The following is a 20390-nucleotide window of genomic DNA, read 5'->3' as shown; positions in this document are numbered from 1 at the left end:
GCATCTGATATGCTCTGTCACCCTGCAATCTGTGTAAAGATGTGTGCCCAGGTAAGGAGACACTGGCCTGTAGCTCTCACAGATCACAGAACAATAGTATAAACTCTGGGAGAGCTAGGATTACTTCCTGGCCTTACCATCCCTGCCGATCAAAATAATCAGATAATCCAAACCACCGCACAGACCTGTGTAATTTCTATACCACCATATGAAATTGATCAAAAAGCACTTTGGACAATTTGAATGATTTTGGTAACATTTTTTGTCTCTGAGTGGATATAAATGTATACATAATTTTATTTTTTAAATTTGGCTATAGGGGCATTTGCTCATTCTAGTGCTAGCCACAGTTTCAATGCCACATGTCAGTAGAGCCTTCATGGAGCTAACGTACCAGAAAAGAAGATAAACACTAGGATTTTAGGTTCCTGAGTAAGAAGCCAACTCATGACCTCTCCAGCATGAGGACCTCTGTCCTTCATGGCTGTGCTAATAGGGCTAGAATTGCCTGGGTGTGTAACCACCTTGAGTTAGCCCCAACAAATGTCCTCTCAGGCATGAAGATTACTCTTAGCTCTTCTCTTGTGGAGTTAGCCCCCAATGATTCAGGATCTGTCTTGAGGAGCCAATTCTTCCCCACCCTGTTGTCCATGATGCTTCCTGGCCCTGCATCAGCAACCAGTTCACGTGATTGCTGGTTTCTGCCAGCTACAGGGACTTGGCAGTGCACAAAAAGACTCTGTCCCTGCCCCCACTACGCAAGCAGTTTAGAGACAGTGGTAGAGGGCACTTAACAGAACGACTTCCTGCAAAACGATGAGCAAGCACTGGGGAATGAGATGGGTAGAATTGGGGTGGCACACAACAGCTCACAATGGGGGGATAGCCACACTTTCCCAAGGGGGCAAGTGTCACAAACAGCTGACATCTGAGTGGAACTGGATTCAACTTAATTCTGGAAAGATGTCCCTGCACACTGTAGAGATGAAGGGAAAGGCAGGAAAGATACAGAGGTGGCTCTGCCTAGAAAACATGTGGCCTAGAGTGACCATAGCACAGCTTCTCTTTGGTTAACCCAGAGACTTGCAGGCGAGTCTCAATTCTCCTTGCACCCTTTGTGGCTGGATAGCTGAGTTTGCTCTTCGGGGATCTGGGCTGTACTCTCATACCTGTCCACTGATGTGATCCCTCTGTGTTCGCAGGACTTCCCATGGGACAGCATCCTCTATCCAATGTCATAACTTTCAAAATGTGGCAATGGCCACAGGGACAAATTCACTTTATACAATAGAACAACCAAAGATAGACTGTTCTGTTTAGGCATTGCTTATTGTGGCCCACTACATTGACCCTGTGACACTAGTGGTTTGGAAGCTGCTCTAGGGCCTTTCACCCCTGCCTCCCACAAATGGAGCTTGTCCTAGGGTGGATACCAAGGAATGTTTGAGGATTCAGGTAATCACTGTGACAGCTGTCCTCTCTTTGATGACATGACCATTGAGGACAACCTGAAATTGTTTGATGTGGATTAAAAAAGACCCACAGCGAAGCTCAAGAATGTAAAGGGGCAGAATAGTGGCTGCAAAGCTAGCACCTCACAGTTTGGCCCCTGGTAGTAAGGACTATTTCATGCATTGTGGAGAACAAGTATATCACCTACATTAACCAGTTTAGCTTTTATTTAAACAATGAATGAAATCTCCAGTTCACAAGGAGGTATAAAAGTTCACATAGGCACAGTGGCTAAGTTGCTCCAGGGTCACTTGGCCAAGGCAGGGCAGAGCTGAGAGGCAAGTCCCCATATGGTCCTGAGCTATTGGTTTCACTCTCTATCCCAGGCTCCTGTCCAGAAGCAGCCTCTTCTGTAGACCATTATAGCTCTGGACCAAAGACGGTTATAATAAGCATGTTCTAGCATGTCCTGTGTAGTAGAACTACAAGTTGTTCAATACTGAAGCTTTCTTCTTGGAAAGTGTCTTCCTTCCATGAATTCAGGGAAATTCTTGAGGTGGTTGTCTCTAGGGAGAAATCTTGTCTTGGGTGTAGGCTAGTAGCTTCTTAAGATCACCAACTTTGACAGTCATGTTGGCTTACTGCTGCTTCCCCCCAGAGGGAGGACATTGTCATTTAACAGAGTTGTTCTGCCCAAGCTGCCCAAGTCAGCCAGATAATGTACCCAGATGCAGCTCTGAAATCACCTGGCATCCACCCCTGAATTTTTCAGGAACTACAGGGACAGCTGGCTTTTGATTCCTCTGAACCACCTTCAAGGACTAAGTGTTCAACAGGGTAGTTCCTTTTGCTTGAAATGTCCCACTGGAGGTCAATCTACTTCTATGCTTCTTTTTGTTTCATTCCTCAGCTCATCCAGGCCCACCCTATGTTCATGTCTTCATCCCGATTCCAGAGAGTACCTTATCTGGCTAGATGAGCCCAAAGATTGGCACGTCTGTGAATCCTTCACTGGCCACAGGAGAAGCAACTCAGCCTCAGACTCAAGGATTACAGTTTATTTGCTCAGGTGGACAATTTTCCAGGGAGTAGGAAAGGCTTGGGGCCCAGTTCTTGTGTGGACAGCATACAGGAGTCCACATGTCCTGGCCTCCTCTCCTTCTCTGTGTCATCATAGCCTCTTCAGTTTCCTGAAAACAGAAGCACCCAATGAACAAACCTAACTCAGGCTCTGCTTTCTGTGCTGGTGGGGATCTAGGCCAAGACAAATACATGATGCATAATGCTGACATGGAATCAACCCAAAATGCCTGCCTTTGCTCATTAAATGTTTCCTGCCATAGCAACCTCATCCCTTCCTACAGTGGATCTGGAGAAAATCAGAAGGAAGTCAGGCTGTGGCTCTGGGTGGGGTCTTGCTGTCCCCCTGGGAGCCATACAGAGCTGCCTCATCATCTGCCATGAGATACTTTTTCAGGTATCTGTAGACTGTTACAGAGTGCAGGATCTGCGTCACAGGTTTGACTTTCCTTTCTCAGGAACTACCCATGGCCCTGGGAACTCCTACAAAATCCTCAAACAACTGCTTGTGGCTTTTAGCAGTGCCATGAGAGAAGGAAGCCATCTCCTCAGAAATGATGGTGTATGGTCCAGGGAGGTCAGAACCCAAACAGCACAGGGGCTGTCCAGACCAATGACTGTACTAGGTAATAGGAAGTGTTGGTGGGCTCCAAAAGGGTCTTCCCTTTGGGGCTGAAAGTGGTCACATTCAAAGAGAATGGCTGATGTGGAGTAGTGAACAAAGGAGAAATGGGCATCACTGTGGGAGAGGGAAAGCCAGTTACCCCCACCCACCTGCTTTCCCATGGTGCTAGTCCAAACCTTATTCTCCTGGATAATTTGACCCTCTGCTGTAGGGCAGTGATGGGTTTGGTATACTGAGTCAGGCACACACCACACAGGACTCATTCTCCAAATATATCACAGGGTTGCCTTGTAGAACTCTAATCCCAAGGCTTGGATTCTAGAAGCATGTGCAAACAAAATATTGAATTTGTGTGATCATGTCTACATCAGACCTTTGTCCTTTAGATTACAATTCTAAATATCATGAGCCACAGGTCTTAAATCTGAAGAGTGAGGTACAACCAGCCTTTAAACTAGTGACACAGTAGAGAAGATGGAGCTTCATGTACAGCAGCCTGTTTTCTACTGGAGGATTGGAGAGTTCTTGGGGATGTGCTGGTCACCATGCATAGTTCCCCACAGTCCAGGCCCTGCTGACTTCCAACAGCATCCTTGAAGGGGAAGTCAGCTGGAGTTTGGTTGATGTCTATTTCATTTGGAAACTGGTAAAGCATATTGGAGTTCTCCCAGCTTGAGCTGTCATGACAGCCTGTCGAGCTTTTGCTTTAAGGCAACAGCTTAGCCTTTGCTGATAGTACCCATGGCAGATTCTCACTTGTGTCCAGCAATGCCTATGTCATGCCACCTGCAATGAGGCTTTGCCTTTTGTGCCAGCATCATAGGAGCTGCTATGCAGCTCTTAAATTTCAAATCCAGACATATTGGTCCTTTTTATTCTTTCTTGAAACCTATTGCCATTTTCTTTTCTGTTACACAAGCCCACTTCGAGTGATCTGGTTTGGATTTTTTTTTTTTTTTTTTTTTTTTTTTTTTTAGGTAAGGTCTCGCTCTAGCCAACAGTAACCGAGAATTCACTATGTTCCTGGAACTCACAGCGATCCTCCTACCTGTCTCCTGAGCTGAAATTAAAAGCGTGCACCACCACACCCGTCTTGGTTTGGATCTTTGGGGTTTTATTTTTTTTTAAATTTTTCTCCAGAAAGAGGCTCGTTCTAGTCCAGGCTGACCTGGAATTAGTGTGAGTGGCCTCACGGCAATTCAACCTCTGGTTCCCGAGTGCTGGGATTAAAGGCGTGCGCCAATACGCCAGGCTTGATTTGGAGTTTTAAGTCACAACCTTCGGACAAAGTATGATGGCTCTTATGAGAAATACCGCAAGAAGTATTTTCATAACACTCGCTTTTGCTGCGCATTGCAGTTTGCGACTGTCTCCATCAATGTATCAATTCCTTAATCAAGGTGAGGTCCCAGAAGTCACGCAGGCCAAACACAAAGACAATCGGCCACCACCGAGCGCCTACAAGGCAAGAAGCCTAGAGCGACTCCCGCCCGCCAGCCGGCACAGCCCTTGGCTCGGGAGGCGGGACGCGACGAAGCTACTTTTGATTGGCGAAGAGACACGTGGATCCCTTAGGACAGGCTTCAGGTAGCGCAGAGGGCGGGAAGAATACGTCGCCGCTTTCTGTTGGCGCAGGGACGCATCCATCTTGGAGGGCGGAGCCAGCGGAGCTGCGCGTCCCGCCTCGGCTGAACGCCAGTGCGCGTGTGCACACGGCCGCGCCTGCTCGGCCATGCAGCGTCCCTGTGAGCCCGCTGTCCCTGGCCCGCCGGCTCAGGTGGTAGGTGCCGCCAGTACGACAGGCCCTGCGCCGCGTGCCCTCCCTTCTCCACCCTTAACTGGAGTCGCGCCTAGCAGCGGTCTTCCCTGGTCACTGGGCGCTCGTCTTCCTCAGACTGTGCTGCCCACGTGAAGCCGTGGGGTTCTCTGGGTGACAGGCTGCGGGGTACTCGGCCCATCTAACCTGCCGGCACTCCCGCACCCTCTCCGGGCAGAGTCAGAACAGGGCCAAGGAAAGTGTAGCCTTGCTCCATAGGTTCAACATTGACTAGCGTGTATTTTTTTAATTAATTAATTAATCGGGGGGGGGGGCGGATCTAGCCACTGCAAACGAACTCCAGATGCATGTGCTACTATGTGCATCTGGCTTAAGTGGGTTCCGGAGACGAGTCGAACCTGCTGCACAGGCAAGCGCCTTAACTGCTAAGACATCTCTCCAACCTTGGCTTGTATTTTTTATGTCAGATTTCCTGAAACTGGGCACAGGCCCATCTTTGATGGAAATTCACACCTTTTTGTGTGTGTGTGTTTTGAGACAGATCACATGTAGTTCAGGTTGGCCTCCCGACTCCCTAAGTACCAGAGGTATGACCTTGAGCTAATCCTCCTGCCTTCACTTCCCATATGGGATTACAAGCAGGTGCCATCACACACATCTCCACATTTTATCTTGTAGATCTTGAGAAAGATAAAAATGTTATTTTCCTTTACAAAGTAAATTCAAAGGTCTGGAGATGTACTTTACCATGGACGGACAAAAGGCCCTGGGTTCAGTCCTTAAACCTAAAATAAATAAATAAATTAAATAAATGAATAAATAAAATGTAAGTAAATTTTGAGGGAACTGGTTTCAAGGACAAAGAAGATTGAATATCACTTTTGAGTCACATTCTCAAAGTTTCTTATGTAGAGAACTTGAATTGTGTCTTCACTATTTATAAGCTTTTCATAATCATATTTGGGTTTAATAATCACATCTGTATTATGTATCAATATTATTTATTAAGTATATTAGGTATAGATACATATATTAGCTATAGATGTTTTCTATTGAGTTCCATGTAGATATTGTCTATATGTAGATGCTTTCTTAGAGATCTATGTAGATGTTGTCTATGTTATATATATGTACATACATGTATGACCCATTGGTTTTCTTGTCCAGAAACTTGTCTACTTTTATTGATCTGGACATTAACTCAAGGGTGACAGCTGACTATAAATTCTGTGGCTGTTCTTTATTGCTTACTATGACATATAAAATTAAGAGAGTTCAAGCTGGAGAGAAGGCTTATGGTTTAAGGCGATTGCCTATGAAGTCTAAGGACCCAGGTTTGATTTCTCAGTACCCATGTAAGCCGAATGTATAAGGTGGCACATGCATCTGGATTTTATTTGCAGTGGCTAGAGGCCCTGGCATGCCTGTTATCTCTCTATTGCCTCTCCCATAAATAAATAAATAAATTTAAAAATTAAGGCAATTCCAAGTTAAGACCAACATATCAGAGAGAACATGTGATTTTGGTCTTTCTGCATTTTAGTCATTTAATATGATTCTCTCCCGATACATTAATTTTCTTGCAAATTTCATTTTTCTGTACTGCTGAGTAGAATTCCATTCATTGTGTACCACATTTTCATCATCTATTTATCTGCTACTTGTAGTATCTATAAGAATGTACATATAGGGGAACACGTGTGGATAAAACCTATGCACATAGGGCTTGGGAGATGGCCCAGCTTGTAAAAGTGCTTGTTTGTAAAGCCTGTAAGCCTGGGTTCAATTTCCTAGAATACATGTAAAGCCAGACACACAAAGTGGTCCATGAATCTGAAGTTCATTTGCAGTAGCAAGAGGCCTGTAACACCATATACTTTCTCACTCTTTTCTCTCTCTCAAATAAATAAATAATTACAAATATAGAAGATTTCTTTAGGGCTGGAGAGATGGCTTAGCAGTTTTAACTGCTTGCCTACAAAGCCTAAGGACCCAGGTACAAGCCCTTGGACTCACCTAAGACAGATGCATAAGATGGCATGTGTCTGGAGTTCGTTTGCAGTGGCTGTAGGCCCTGGTATGTCCATTGTCTCTCCAATAAATTCATAAATTTTTTAAAAAAGATTTCTGGATGGAGAAATGGCTTAGCAGGTAAAGTGCTTGCCTATGAAGCCTAAGGACTCATGTTCGACTCTCCAGGTCCCACATAAGCCAGATGCAGAGTGACAAAAGTGCACAATGTTGTACATGTGCATAAGAGGGCACATGTGTCTACAGCTTGATTGCAGTGGATGGAGACCCTGGTGTGCCAATTTTCCCTCCTCCCTCCTCCTCCTCCTCTTCTTCCTCCTGCTCCTTCTCTTCTTCCTCCTCCCTCTTCTTCTTCTTCCTCCTCTTTCGCCTCCTCCTCCTTCCTCTCTCTCTGTCTCTCTCTCTCACTCTCTCATAAAAGCAAAAATGGCCAGTCTGTTGGGCTTGTGTCGAAAAAAGATTTCTAAAAAAAATAAAATAAAAACCTATATTGGTGAAGGCACTTGCCTGCAAAGCCTAAGGACCCAGGTTCAATTCCACAAGGTCCACATAAGCCAGATGTACAAGGTGGCACATGTGTACAGAGTTCATTTTCAGTGACTAGAGGCCCTGCTGCACCCATTTTCTTTTTCTCTTTCTCTCTTTCAAATATATAAAGTATTTTAAAAATAACTTTTAAAAGTGAATATAAAGATAGGAACTGGAAGAGGTGGGAGGAATGGGTAAAAGAATACTTGTGACATGTAAACAGAAGGAAGGAAATAACAATGAGGAAGGAAGTAAAGGGGAAAGGGGAAAAGGGTTGGAGAGGACCCAGAGATCAACAAAAAGAAATTGTATTTGAAATGCCATAAATAATAAAGTAAGGTTAAGCCGGGCGTGGTGGCGCACGCCTTTAATCCCAGCACTTGGGAGGCAGAGGTAGGAGGATCGCTGTGAGTTCAAGGCCACCCTGAGACTACAGTTAATTCCAGGTCAGCCTGGACCAGAGTGAGACCCTACCTCGAAAAAACATTCCTATGATGGTTCCATTGCTATCAAGTTTTACTGATTTTATTCCATACTACTTACAAACTTTTGACTTTTCTGGACTCCCTGAATTCAAGTATAGAACAAAGAGAAAGAGCTCCGACATGTACTTTTGGCCCAGGTTGACTCTTGCAGGAGAATGAAGGGCTCACTCTTGCAGTTTCTCTAAAGCTATGTCTGCAACCTAGCACATGTTGGGTTTTTCTCATGAGTGGGAGATGCACAAATGCCTGTTTAACCAGAATGAGGATTCTTCTGCATTTTGATTAAAAATATGAGCCAGGGGGGCTGGAGAGATGGCTGAGCAGTTAAGTGCTCACCTGTGGAGCCTAAGGACCTTGGTTCAAGGCTTGATTCCCCAGAACCTATGTAAGCCAGATGCACAAGGGGGCACATGCATCTGGAGTTCGTTTGCAATGGCTGGGAGGCCCTGGTGTACCCATTCTCTCTCTATCTGTCTGCCTCTTTCTCTCTCTGTTGCTCTCAAATCAATAAATAAAAATAAACAAAAAAAATTTAAAAAATAATGAGCCAGGCATGGTGGTGCATGCCTTTAATCCCAACACTTGGAAGTCAGAAGAGGAGAATCACTGTGAGTTCAAGGCCAGCCTGGAAGTACAGAGTGAGATCCAGGTCAGCCTGCCTGAGCTAGAGTGAGACCCTACCTCAAAAAAAGCTTAAAAAAAAAATTACCAATGAGTTAGGCAACAGTTTAATACTTTCTGGGTTTTTCCCCTTTCAAAAGCATCTGAAAGTTCAGGGAAACCTAAGACAGGATAAGTTTTATGGAACAAAAGAATGTGAAGAGTTTGGAGGGGAAGAGTGGATATCTTTGCTTTGTCAGATATGCCCTTTCTAAAGGGCTGTCTGAACTTCCTGTAGGCCAGGGGATACTGAAGATACCTCAGAGAAGTGGGGAGGGAATGTAGTTCTTCATGGTTGTTTGTTAACACATTTCTCTGAATTCCAGTCTATTATCCTCCCAGTACGCAACGCTGAGCAGTGGTTGGATGAGTGTTTGAGGTCTGTTTTACAGCAGGACTTTGAAGGCACCATGGAGCTCTCTGTTTTTAATGATGCCAGCAAGGTATTTATGGGCCTTCTTTTAAGTGATTCAGCTGTCTACAAATCCCATTTAAGGGAAGGTTCCTGACCTGCAATGGCAATCTTGCAGGACAAGTCTATGACCATCATTGAGAAGTGGAAAGTAAAGCTGGAAGATTTTGGCATTCCTGTGGTCATTGGAGGCCATGACTCTTCTTCTCCTCGAGGAGGTAACATATCTACTTTATTAAATTGTAATGCATGGTTTCTTATTAACTTACAAACTTAAATGGTTTCAAATTACTCCGATCCTGGGAAAATAGATCCTGGTGATCATTAGGTCTGCTGTCCACTAAGAACCAACTGGAATTCAGTCTCTCATTTTTGGGTACAGTTTTGTTGTTGTCTGAATGCTTACATCACCTCTCAATTCATAGTTGGAGCTTCATCTCATGTACAGGTGTTAGGTAGTGGAGCCTTTAGAAAGTATGAGGTCATGGGACTGGAGCCTTATGAATGAGATCAATGCCTTTATATTAGAGACCCCAGATAGTCCTTCACCCTTAATTGCAGTTACCATCTTGTTGCTGAGGAAAAACACCCAGCCAAAAGCAGTGTATGGAAGGAATGGGTTTATTTCCATTTATAGTCTTGAGGGCAAGTTTCAAAGCATGGCATAACACAGGCTGGTTATCTCATCTTGTCACATAACCTGGGAGATAGCAGCAAGAGTGAGCTAGCTACTGCATGTCCAGTAGGTCTGGACTAATAAATCTCAAGGTCCAGTCACACCTCCAGGAAGGCTTTACCTCACAAAGACTACCAGTTTGGGATTGAGTATGAGGCTTAATCACACACACATTAGGCTGTGGGGAACATTTCATATTCAAACCACCACAAACTTTATCCTGTGTGAGGATACCTCAATGGACCGGGAAGCAATCTTCCCCAGACACCAATCTGCTAGTGCCTTGATCTTGGACTTCCATCACATGGAATGTGAGTGATAAATTTTTGTTATTTTATAGCAACTCAGTGTACAGCATTCTCTTAAGTGTACAGGTTACTACAGTCAAAGGCAAACAATGTATTTTTTTGTCTCTATGGATTTGCCTATTCTGGACATTTCATCTGAATGCAGTCATAGTAGTGCTCTTTTGAAACTGGTTTACTTCATTAAGTACAGTGTTTTTCATTTTTATTTTGTTGTTTGTTTGTTTGTTCTTTCTTTCTTTTGGTTTTTCGAGGTAGGGTCTCACTCTAGTCCAGGCTGACCTGGAATTCACTCTGTATTCACAGGGTGGCCTCAAACTCATGGTGATCCTCCTACCTCTGCCTCCCAATGTTTTATTTTATTTGAGAAAGAAGCAGAGAGAGAGAGAGAGAGAGAGAGAGAAAGAGAGAGAGTATGAGAATGAGTGACCAGGGCCTTCAGCCACTGCAAACAAACTCCAGACATGTGTGGCTCCTTGTGTGCATGTGCGACATCGAGTGCTTTTGTCACTGAGTCTGGCTTATGTGGGACCTGGAGATTCAAACATGATTTCTTAGGCTTTGCAGGCAAACACCTTAACCATTAAGCAATCTCTCCAGCCTCTTTTTTTTTTTATTTGAGAGAGAAAAAGAGCCATAGAAAGTGAAAGAGAGAGAAGTACAGTGTTTTTGATGTTCAGCTATAGTAGTATGTATCAGTATTTTATTCTTATGGGAGAATAATTCAGTTATATGAACCTGCCATATTTTGTTTATTCACCCATCAATTGATGGACATTTAGGTTGTTTCACTTTCTGAAAAACTCTTGTAAATGGTGCCAGTACAAATATTTATGTACACATTTAAATTTTTTTCATTAATTTATTTATAAGAGAGACAGAGAGAGAATGGGCATGCCAGGGCTTCTAGCCACTGCAAACCAACTCCAGATGCATGTGCCACTGTGTGCATCTAGCTTATGTGGGTTCTAGAAAATTGAATCTGGGTCTTTAGGCTTCACAGGCAAATACCTTAATGACTAAGCCATCTCTCCAGCCCCTATGTACAAGTTTTTGTTTGAACATTTGGAAGAGAATTTCTGGATTATACTATAATTTTTGTTTCTTTTTGTTTATCAAGGTAGGGTTTCACTCTAGTCCAGGCTGACCTGGAATTAACTATGTAGTCTCAGGGTAGCCTCGAATGCATGGTGATCCTCCCACCTCTGCCTCCCAAATGCTGGGATTAAAGGCGTGCACCACCACAGCCAGCAAATACTATAATTTTATACTTAACATTTTGTGGAAAAGTCAGACTATTGTCTGTGGTGCCTGTACTCTTTTATTCTCCTAGTAGTCCCAGTTTCCCCTATCTTAGCACTGGTTGTTGTTTTGTTTTTGTTCTTCAAATATTTATTTATTTATTTATTTAAATATTATTTATTTATTTGCAAGGAGAGAGAGAAAGAGAGAAAAGAGACAGAGAATGAGCACGTCAGGGCCTCCAGCCACTGCAAACAAACTCCATACACATGTGTCACCTTGTGCATCTGGCTTACGTGGGTCCTGGGAAATCGAACCTGGGTCCTTTGGCTTTGTGGGCAAATGCCTTAACCACTAAGCCATCTCTCTAGCCCTAGTTATTTTCTTTTTATTTATTTATGTTTTTTTGAAGTAGGGTCTCACTGTATCCCATGCTGACCTGGAATTCACTATGTAGTCTCAGGGTGGCCTCAAACTCACAGCAATCCTCCTACCTCTGCCTCCTCCCAAGTGCTGGGATTAAAGGCATGCACCACCACGCCTGGCCATTGTTTTCTTTTAAAATTATTATTATTATAGTCAACTGAATGAATGTGAGTATCTCATTTTGGGCTTGTTTGAATTTCCCAGTGACTAATGATGGTGAGCCTCCTTCATGAGCTTGTTGGCCATTTGTGTATCATCTGAGAAGTGTCTATTGAAATCTTTGCCCATTGTTGTCTTGGGTCATTTGTCTTTTTTTTAAGGCAATTTTCTTAAAAGCCTGTCTATTTTATTTTATTTATTTATTTGAGAGAGGGAGCCCAGAGAGAGAATGGGCACTCAGGTCTAGCCACTGCAACAAACGAATGAACTCCAGATGCATGTGCCACTTTGTATATCAGAGTTTACATGGGTACTGGGAATTGAACCAGGGTCCTTAGCTTTTCGGGCAAGTGCCTTAGCCACTGAGAAATCTCTCCAGCCCTCATTTGTCTTTAAAAAAATTTTTTTTCTTTTTGAGGTAGGGTCTCACTGTAGCCCAGGCTGACCTGGAATTCACTATGTAGTCTCAGGGTGGCCTCGAACTCACAGCAGTCCTCCTACCTCTGCCTCCCGAGTGCTGGGATTAAAGGCGTGCACCACCACGCCCGGCTAAAATTTTTTTAATATTATTTATTTATTTATTTATTTATTTATTTATCAGAGAGAAAGCAAGAAAAAATGGGTGTGTCAGGGCCTCTAGCCTCTGTAAACAGATTGCAGATGCATTTGCAGTATGTACATGGGTTCTGGGGAATTGAACCTGGATCCTTAGGCTTAGCAGACAAGCATCTTAACCACTAAGCCATCTCCCCAGCCTTCATTTGTCTTTTTTTAAAAGAATCTTTTAATTTAATTTTTATTTAAATATTTAATTTAATTTATTTCTTTGAGAGAGAAAGAATCAAATAAACACACAGAGAGAAACAGATAGAGAGAGAAAGAGAGAGAATGGGCACACCAGGGCCTCTAGCCTTCAAACAAACTCCAGATGTATGTGCTACCTTGTATATCTGGCTTACATGGGTCCTGGGGAGTCAAACCTGGGTCCTTTGGCTTTGCAGGCAAGTGCCTTAACCACTAAGCCATCTCTCCAGCCCTAAAATGATTTTTTAGATTTATTTATGTATGTATGTATGTATGTATGTATTTATTTATTTGAGGGAGGGAGGATGGGCACACCAGGGCCTTTAGCCACTGCAAATGAACTCCAGACTCTTGCACCACCTTGTGCATCTGGCTTTATCTGGATCCTGAGGAACTGAACCTGGGTTCTTTGGCTTTATAGGCAAGAGCCTTAAAGCCTTAACCGCTAAGTGATCTCTCCAGCTCCCAAATGTATTTTTATTTCATTATCTGAGGAGGAGGCAGAAAGAGTGTGGATGTGCCAGGGCCTCCTACCACTGCAAATGAATTCCAGACATATGCTCAACTTTGTATATCTGACTTTATGTGGGTACTAAGAAATCAAACCTAGTCTGTTAGGCTTTGCCAGCAAACACCTTTAACAACTGAGCCCATCTCTCCAGCCCTCATTTGTCTTTTCATTGCTGAGTTGTACAAGCCATGTATATATTCTGCATGCTAGAGCATTACTAGATGTATGATTTGTACAAATTTCCTCACATTTTTGTGTGTCTCTTTGTTGTTGTTGTTTTAAGGTAGGGTCTCACTCTAGCCCAGGCTGACCTGTAATTCACTATGTAGTCTCAGGGTAGCCTCGAACGCTCCATGATCCTCCTACCTCTGCCTCCCAAGCGCTGGGATTAAAGGCATGCACTACCATGCCCAGTTTCTGTGTGTCTTTTTTATTCTCTTTTAGTGCACAAAAGTTTATAATTTCGATGAAATCCACAACTTTTTGTGGCATACCTTTTGGTGTCATATCTAAAAAAACCATTGCCAAATTAAGATTATGAAGACTTATCCCTGTTTTTTTTCCTCCAGATTTTTATCCATTTAGATCTCATATTTAGTCTTTAATCCATTTTGAATTAATTTTTATAAATAGTAGCTGGTAAGGGTCTAACTTTATTCTTTTGTTGGTAGATATTATATCTTGTTTGAACAGCATTTATTTAAGAGACTATCATTTTTCTATTGAAAATCAATTAATCATAAGTGTATGTGTTTACTTCTAGACTATTCTATCACATTGGTTGGTATTTGTGGTCATCCTTATGCTAGTACCACAGTTGGGACAATTGTAGCTTTGTAATAACTTTTCTGACCATTCTTCTATCTTGTATATGCAAACAAATACCCTGCCACTGAGGTATGTTCTCAGTTGAGTGGATTGCTTTCTAAATTTCCTACTGGACTGCTTAATTTTAGTAGATATACAGACAGATGCTTTTTCTTATTGTTGATACTGCATCCTACAACTTTGCTAAATTTATTAGCTATAATAGCTTTTTTATTTCATTTTATTTTTTTAATTTTTATTTATTTATTTATTTGAGAGCGACAGACACAGAGAGAAAGACAGATAGAGGGAGAGAGAGAATGGGTGCGCCAGGGCTTCCAGCCTCTGCAAACGAACTCCAGACGCGTGTGCCCCCTTGTGCATCTGGCTAACATGGGACCTGGGGAACCGAGCCTCGAACCGGGGTCCTTAGGCTTCACAGGCAAGCGCTTAACCGCTAAGCCATCTCTCCAGCCCTATAATAGCTTTTTTTGTTGTTTGCTTATTTTCAAGTTAGGGTCTCACTCTAGCCCAGGCTGACCTGGCCCTCATTCTGTAGTTCCAGGCTGACCTCAATCTCACAGTGATCCTCTTACCTCTGCCTCCTGAGTGCTGGGATTAAAGGCATGCACCACCATGTTTGGTTTAGCTTTTTTTTTCTTTTTCTTTTTTAAGACCATGCCATCTGTAAGCAGAAATACTGTCTTCTTCCTTTCCAATTAAATTTTTTTTGGGGGTGGGGGAGTGAGCCTTATAGCCTAGGCTGGCTTAGAACTCACTTTTTATATAGCATAGGGTATTGGATCATTGAACTATGGTCCTCCTGCTCTATATCCTGAGTGCTATGCTTACAGACATGTATAATCATGCCTGGCTTCTGATTTGATTAATTTTTTTTTCTAGTTTAATTGCTATGGTTAAAATTTTCAGCGAAATATTAAACAGAAGTAGTAAAAGTAGCCATTGCTGTCATCCTGATGTTAGGGAAAAGTTTTTCATCTTCCACTGTTGAATATAATGCTAGCTCCGAATTTTAGGAATGCCTTTTAACAAACTGAGGAAGTCCTCTTCTGTTTAGTTTATTGAGTGTTTTTTTTTTATACCAAAGCATTTTATTTGTCAAATGCTTTTTCTGTATCATTTTGAGATAGTCAATTAGTTTTTTTCCTCCATTCTATTACATTGATGATATCCTGTGTTTAACTACTATTGCATGAACTCTTCCAACAGAGTTCACCCTAGCAAACCAGTGAGTTTATTGGGCATCCTTATGGAGCATGGGTGAGGATTACTTACAGGAGTGTGGAGGCCTCAAAGCAGCCATAGCATCAAAATGTCTCATCCTAGCATGATGACAACCTCCTTATAGCTGCTTAAATGATTTTCTACCCTTTATATACTCTATATTCACCCAAGGCCATGACCATGATACTTTGTGTGTCATTGCATACATCTGGCACTGAGATCCCAGTTGTAGGTCTGATGATCCCTTCCTTGCCTCTCTCTTTTCATGGAAGAATGCTGACAATCTCAATCTGAGGAGTCTTATGTGTGTTGTTGTAGCTGCTTCTGGTAAAGATAGCAATAGTTGTTTTGCTTAGAGGACCACATCACACAACTACTCATATGTAAGACCATGGTATGTAATATTTCTAATATATTCTTGGATTCTATTTCCTAGTGTCTTTTTAAGGGTTTTTGCATGTATGTTCATGAGGGATATTGGTGAATAGTCTCTACTTCTTATAATATCCTTGTGGCTTCGGATTCAATAATACTGGCTTGTGGGAAAACTTAGGAAGAGAGGATGTCTTCTTCTTCTTGGAATCATTTGGAAACTACTGGTGTTAATTCTTTGTGTTTGGTAGGATTCACTGGTGAAGCCATTAAATCCTTTTTTCTATGTTTTTTTTTTTTTTGCTGTTAATTCAGTGGTTTTAATTTTAATCTTTATGGTGTGGCTTTTTTATTAAAGAGAGAGAAAAAGTTGGCATGCCAGGGCCTCCAGCCACTGCAATTGAACTCCAGACACATGCACCACCTTGTGCGCATGTGCAACCTTGTGCATTTGCCTCACCTTGCCCGTCTGAGATAAGTGAGATCTGGGGAGTCAACATGGGTCCTTAGGCTTCACAGGCAAGTGCCTTAACTGCTAAACCATCTCTCCAGCCCTAATTTGAATTTTTTATACATATTTATAATGTATTTTGGTTATATTCACCGCCATTACCTTCTCTTGTCCCCTCCCCCTCCTGTTGAATGCTTTCTTCTTCCTAACTAGTCCCAGTTATACTTTGATATCTCATTTTAATTAAGGTTGCTTGCATGATCATGGGTGGGTAGCTATTTATTAGATCATGGACCGTTTACTAGAGAATACATCATTGAAGAAAAATTCCCTTTCCCCAGCAACTATTAACTCCTTATGGAGGGGTAAAGGCCTCATGAGCCACTCCCCCATCCATCATGAAATGTTGATAGGCTGGGTTTTTTTTCTTTGTTGGGTGGTTTTTGTTCTTGAGTCAGTTTGTTCCTGAGTCACATTTTGGTTTGTACTTCCCAGGGTTTCTTCTTTGCTTCACCCAGGTCACCTAGTTTGCCAAAATGTAGTGTTGATAGCATCCTCTTTTTTTGTTCCTTTTTATTGACAGTTCCCATACCTATAGACAATAAACTATGATAATTCTCTCCCCATCCCACTTTTCTCTTCACAAATCCACACTCCATCATATCCCCTCCCTCTCCATTAGTCCCTCTTTTATTTTGATGTCATCATCTTTTCCTTCTATTATGAAGGTCTTGTGAAGATAATGCTAGGCACTGTGAGGTCATGGATAGCAAGGCCAATTTCTTTCTGGTTAATTGATAGCATCCTCTTTTAACCCTGCAGACTGTCATTATGGTTGGCTGTAATATGCCCACTCTTGTTCCTCAATTTGGTGATTTGAATCCTTTTGCCTTTTTTCTTAGTCTAGCTATTTTGATTTCTTCAAAGACCTAGCTTTGTTTTGTCTCATTTACTCAATGATTCTGATAAGAGGTATGTGGTTTTATAATTATTGTCAGCTGTTAGCCTCATTGAGAGTCCCCTGTAAGTGACAAGTCATTTCCCTCTTGTCATCAATTTTTTTCTCCATGTCTTTTGGTATTTTCACTCTGTGATTCTTTTGGTTTTTACCTAATTGGAGTTCCTTTAGCTTTTTGATATATCTAGGATGTTTTAATTTATTTCTTCAGTTGTTTTTTTCCTACTTATTTCTCTCCTTCTCTTCACATCTATGTATCTGGTATGCTTACTGTGGTCCATGTTCTCTGTTTTTCTTGATTTTTTTCTCCTCTCTGTTCTTCAGGTTTCATGACCTTTATTTTTCTATTTTCAAGTTTCCTAATTCTTCTGCCAATATAAATATACTCTGGAAAAATCAACTTCTATAATGTACTTCCAGCTTTAGAATTTTTATTTGGTTCTTGTTTCTTAATTCTTTATTTTTATTAATACTTTTTTATGTTATGGCATTTTTAAGGCTTTTTTATTTTTGTAATCATGATTTCCTTCGCTTTGAATATGTTAATAATGGCTGCTCTGAATTTGTGCCTTAAACCTGATATCTGGATGTTCTCATGGGAAGTTGTTTCTGCCTCTCCTTTGTCCAAAGTATAGAATATGCTTTCCTGTTTCTTTGCATGTCTCCCGGTTTTTGCTGGACACTGACAGTTTAGATAATACTTCACAGTATACCTTGCTGCTTCCATGCTTGTTACTAATATCACTTACCTGTTTGGTGAATAGCTGGGTGGCTTTGATGCTTCTCAGAGGCAGGTCACTGGGATGTCAGTTGGTCTTGGCTGAGCTGTTAGCCTCTTTCTCTGACCACATCATGCTGTTTAGCTGCAGTAGCTGCTGATGTTTTGTTTTCCATGGTGCCATAGCAAAGCTATAGAGAAAGTCTAAATTCAGTGTTTGAAGTTTTTCTGTTTTTAGGAGGGCTCTTCCCAACTGTCTCTTTGGCTTGTGTCAAACTCTCTGGGCAGCCTGAAGTTTGTCAGCAACTGCAGATAATCCACTGGGCTCCTCTTAGATGCCTGTTCCCACTATTTCTGTACTTCTTTTTAAAGAAACTAGGCTTGGATCTTTTCATAGTGCTGCAAGAAAGGTCTGTGTCCTTGCCTTTGTTTTGCTAAGCTTGCTTCTCTTGGGCAGATGCTCCAGTCATAGCTCTGTGCTGGGACAGTGGGAGCTCCCCTCTGCCTAAGCTTTTCTTAGGAGATAAGGGCCTATGACTGATAGGACAGTGACCCCAGTGTCATCTCAACTTGCCTCTCCACATAATATGCCTGCCCCAGGAGCCAAAGCAAGGACACTCAGGGTTCTAGTATCCTCTGGGACACCGCTGTCAAGATAGAAGGAGCCTTCATCCAAGAGAGTGTGCTAGGGAGCAGGTAGGAGCCCTCAGTGCTCAAGCTAGCTCATCTGGGACTTAGTTAACAGCAGGTACCTGAGACAGGATGAGAAATGTGGGTGGTGTTCTGTCCTTCCTGCATGTAGTAGCCAGGAAACACAGCCTTGTGTCCCTGTTACCTATTGCTTCTACCTTGCTCTGCTGTGAGAGGGAAAATGGTCTCAGTCTATACCATAGCCATTCACTGTGCTTACTGAGTTTTGGTAGATTTTGTTGGATAATGATTTCTTCATTGGCTGTATGCCTTAGAGCCATTTCCAGAGACTGTACATGTTGTTATTAAAGAATACTTCTCACCAGCTTTATTGGAGAACAGAACACCTTATGCTGTTATGTGGAAGCACAATTCCAGTCACATTCTTTTGCCATTTTATTTCTTTTGTTGATTATTGGCCCTAACTCCTTGTTCTGGTATTTTAGTGGCTGACCAGAATTTATGGCGTATGCCTTGAACTTACTTCCCTTTAAGTGTTTGTGTGCAATATAGAATCAGAACCTGGAGCATGTTCCCTTGTGACCTCTGCTGCTACTCCATACATTACTTTAAATGATTGTGAATCCTTAGCACACTGTCACTAATTGAACTTATATGGTCCATACTCTTTGAAAGAGACTTGAACAAAAAGAGAATATTACTTATATTTTATCATATGCTCCATTTCTAGCACCCTCCATTTCTTTATGCAGAAGAAGATTCCTGTTTTACTGTATTCCTTCTGCCTGGAGAACTTCTAGAAATATTTCTTATAGTAATGGATTATTTAGCTTTTATGTATATTCCTCTAGCAAGTATGAATGTTGACAGGTAGCACTAAGAGTAATGAGCCCCCACATCACAAGTATGATTTCCTTTCTACCTTTGCTGACTCCACCCCTTCCCATGCAGATGAGCTTGCCCCTTAGGGAGCCAGCCTGTAACTCTTTGCCTACCTGCCCTGCTCTGTTTTGCCTCTCCCTTCTTTCCCTCCATTATTTGCCTTCTTTCCTCCCTTCTTCCTGATGTTCATTTCCCTTTTCCAGGTGCTCAGGGAGAAGAGAAGGAACAGGTGAGGTGGGCAGCCTTCTGTGTATGTGTAATAATTCCCTTTGTGCTGTACAGATGGGCAGTGAGTTACCTGAGAGCACCATCCAGTCCCTGACTGGAGCTCTCCATTCTCCCAGCTTCACCTCTTCTTCCACCTCTGGTATTTTTACATATTATCTTGGACTTTCTATGTAGATAGTCTAATCCTGAATAGATATTATACTCTTTTTATGTTTAGTTTTCATTTCTTTTTATATTTTTGCTTGAAAAAGAAGTATAGAAGGATGGTATACAGTCACATTAGTAGGGGCAGAGTCCTAACTGCTCCTGAAACAAGTGATAACTAGAGACTGTGATAAGGAGGCTGAGACCAGAGGAAGCTAAGCTATACCTACGTGTCACCATCCATAGAATATGAACTGACTTCATAGACCACCAAACAAAAATCATTTACTTATTTTCACAAATAAATGTCTGCTTCAAATAGGTAACATTTGCTTGAAATGTGGCAGTGTGGTGAGGAAGGGTCTACAGTGAATAGTCTCCATCTCAGAGGCAATGGGACCACATATTCCCTGGTTCCTTTGTTATTATGTTATAGTTCTATTGTCAAGACTTGTTGAATTTACTGTAACTCTTGTGTTACATGTTTTGTCAATAGGTAAATTCCAATATTCAGAACTTATAACAGTAGTGTTGACAGAATTATAAATACAGAACTACTCATAGTAAACATGGTTGGTGTTGACTCAGAAGGAGCTAAAGCCACTGCTACACATAGGTCCTCAATTTCCTGAGTGTCACAACCCTGTGGAGCCATTGACAATCTTTTTTTTTTTTTTTCTACAGCAATTCTTTCTTTGGTTTCTATTTACATGCTAGTTTTTAATCCCTTTAAAACATTTTCTTCTTGGGCTAAAGAGATG

The 20390-nt window shown here is 42.0% G+C and overlaps 1 protein-coding gene across 2 annotated transcripts in view; it reads left to right on the top strand.

Annotated features, from left to right (window-relative positions):
* Nucleotides 1-4850: 4850 nt before the first annotated feature.
* B3gntl1 (UDP-GlcNAc:betaGal beta-1,3-N-acetylglucosaminyltransferase like 1) overlaps nt 4851-20390 on the top strand; it is an 83849-nt gene continuing 68309 nt past the window's right edge. The window contains exons 1-3 of one of the 2 annotated variants that reach the window (XM_004655023.3): nt 4851-4937; nt 8965-9081; nt 9169-9268. In XM_004655023.3, coding sequence (XP_004655080.2) covers nt 4890-4937; nt 8965-9081; nt 9169-9268 — 265 coding nt within the window. In that variant the 5' untranslated portion in view covers nt 4851-4889. Of the gene's footprint in view, nt 4938-8964; nt 9082-9168; nt 9269-20390 lie in introns of those variants that run through there. The other variant, XM_045159200.1, reaches the window with a different exon arrangement.

The sequence above is a fragment of the Jaculus jaculus genome, chromosome 9 (genome assembly GCF_020740685.1).
Source record: "Jaculus jaculus isolate mJacJac1 chromosome 9, mJacJac1.mat.Y.cur, whole genome shotgun sequence".
Lineage (NCBI taxonomy): Eukaryota > Metazoa > Chordata > Mammalia > Rodentia > Dipodidae > Jaculus > Jaculus jaculus.
Note: the sequence above shows the minus strand (reverse complement) of the source record. Positions and strands in the feature narration are given on the sequence as shown.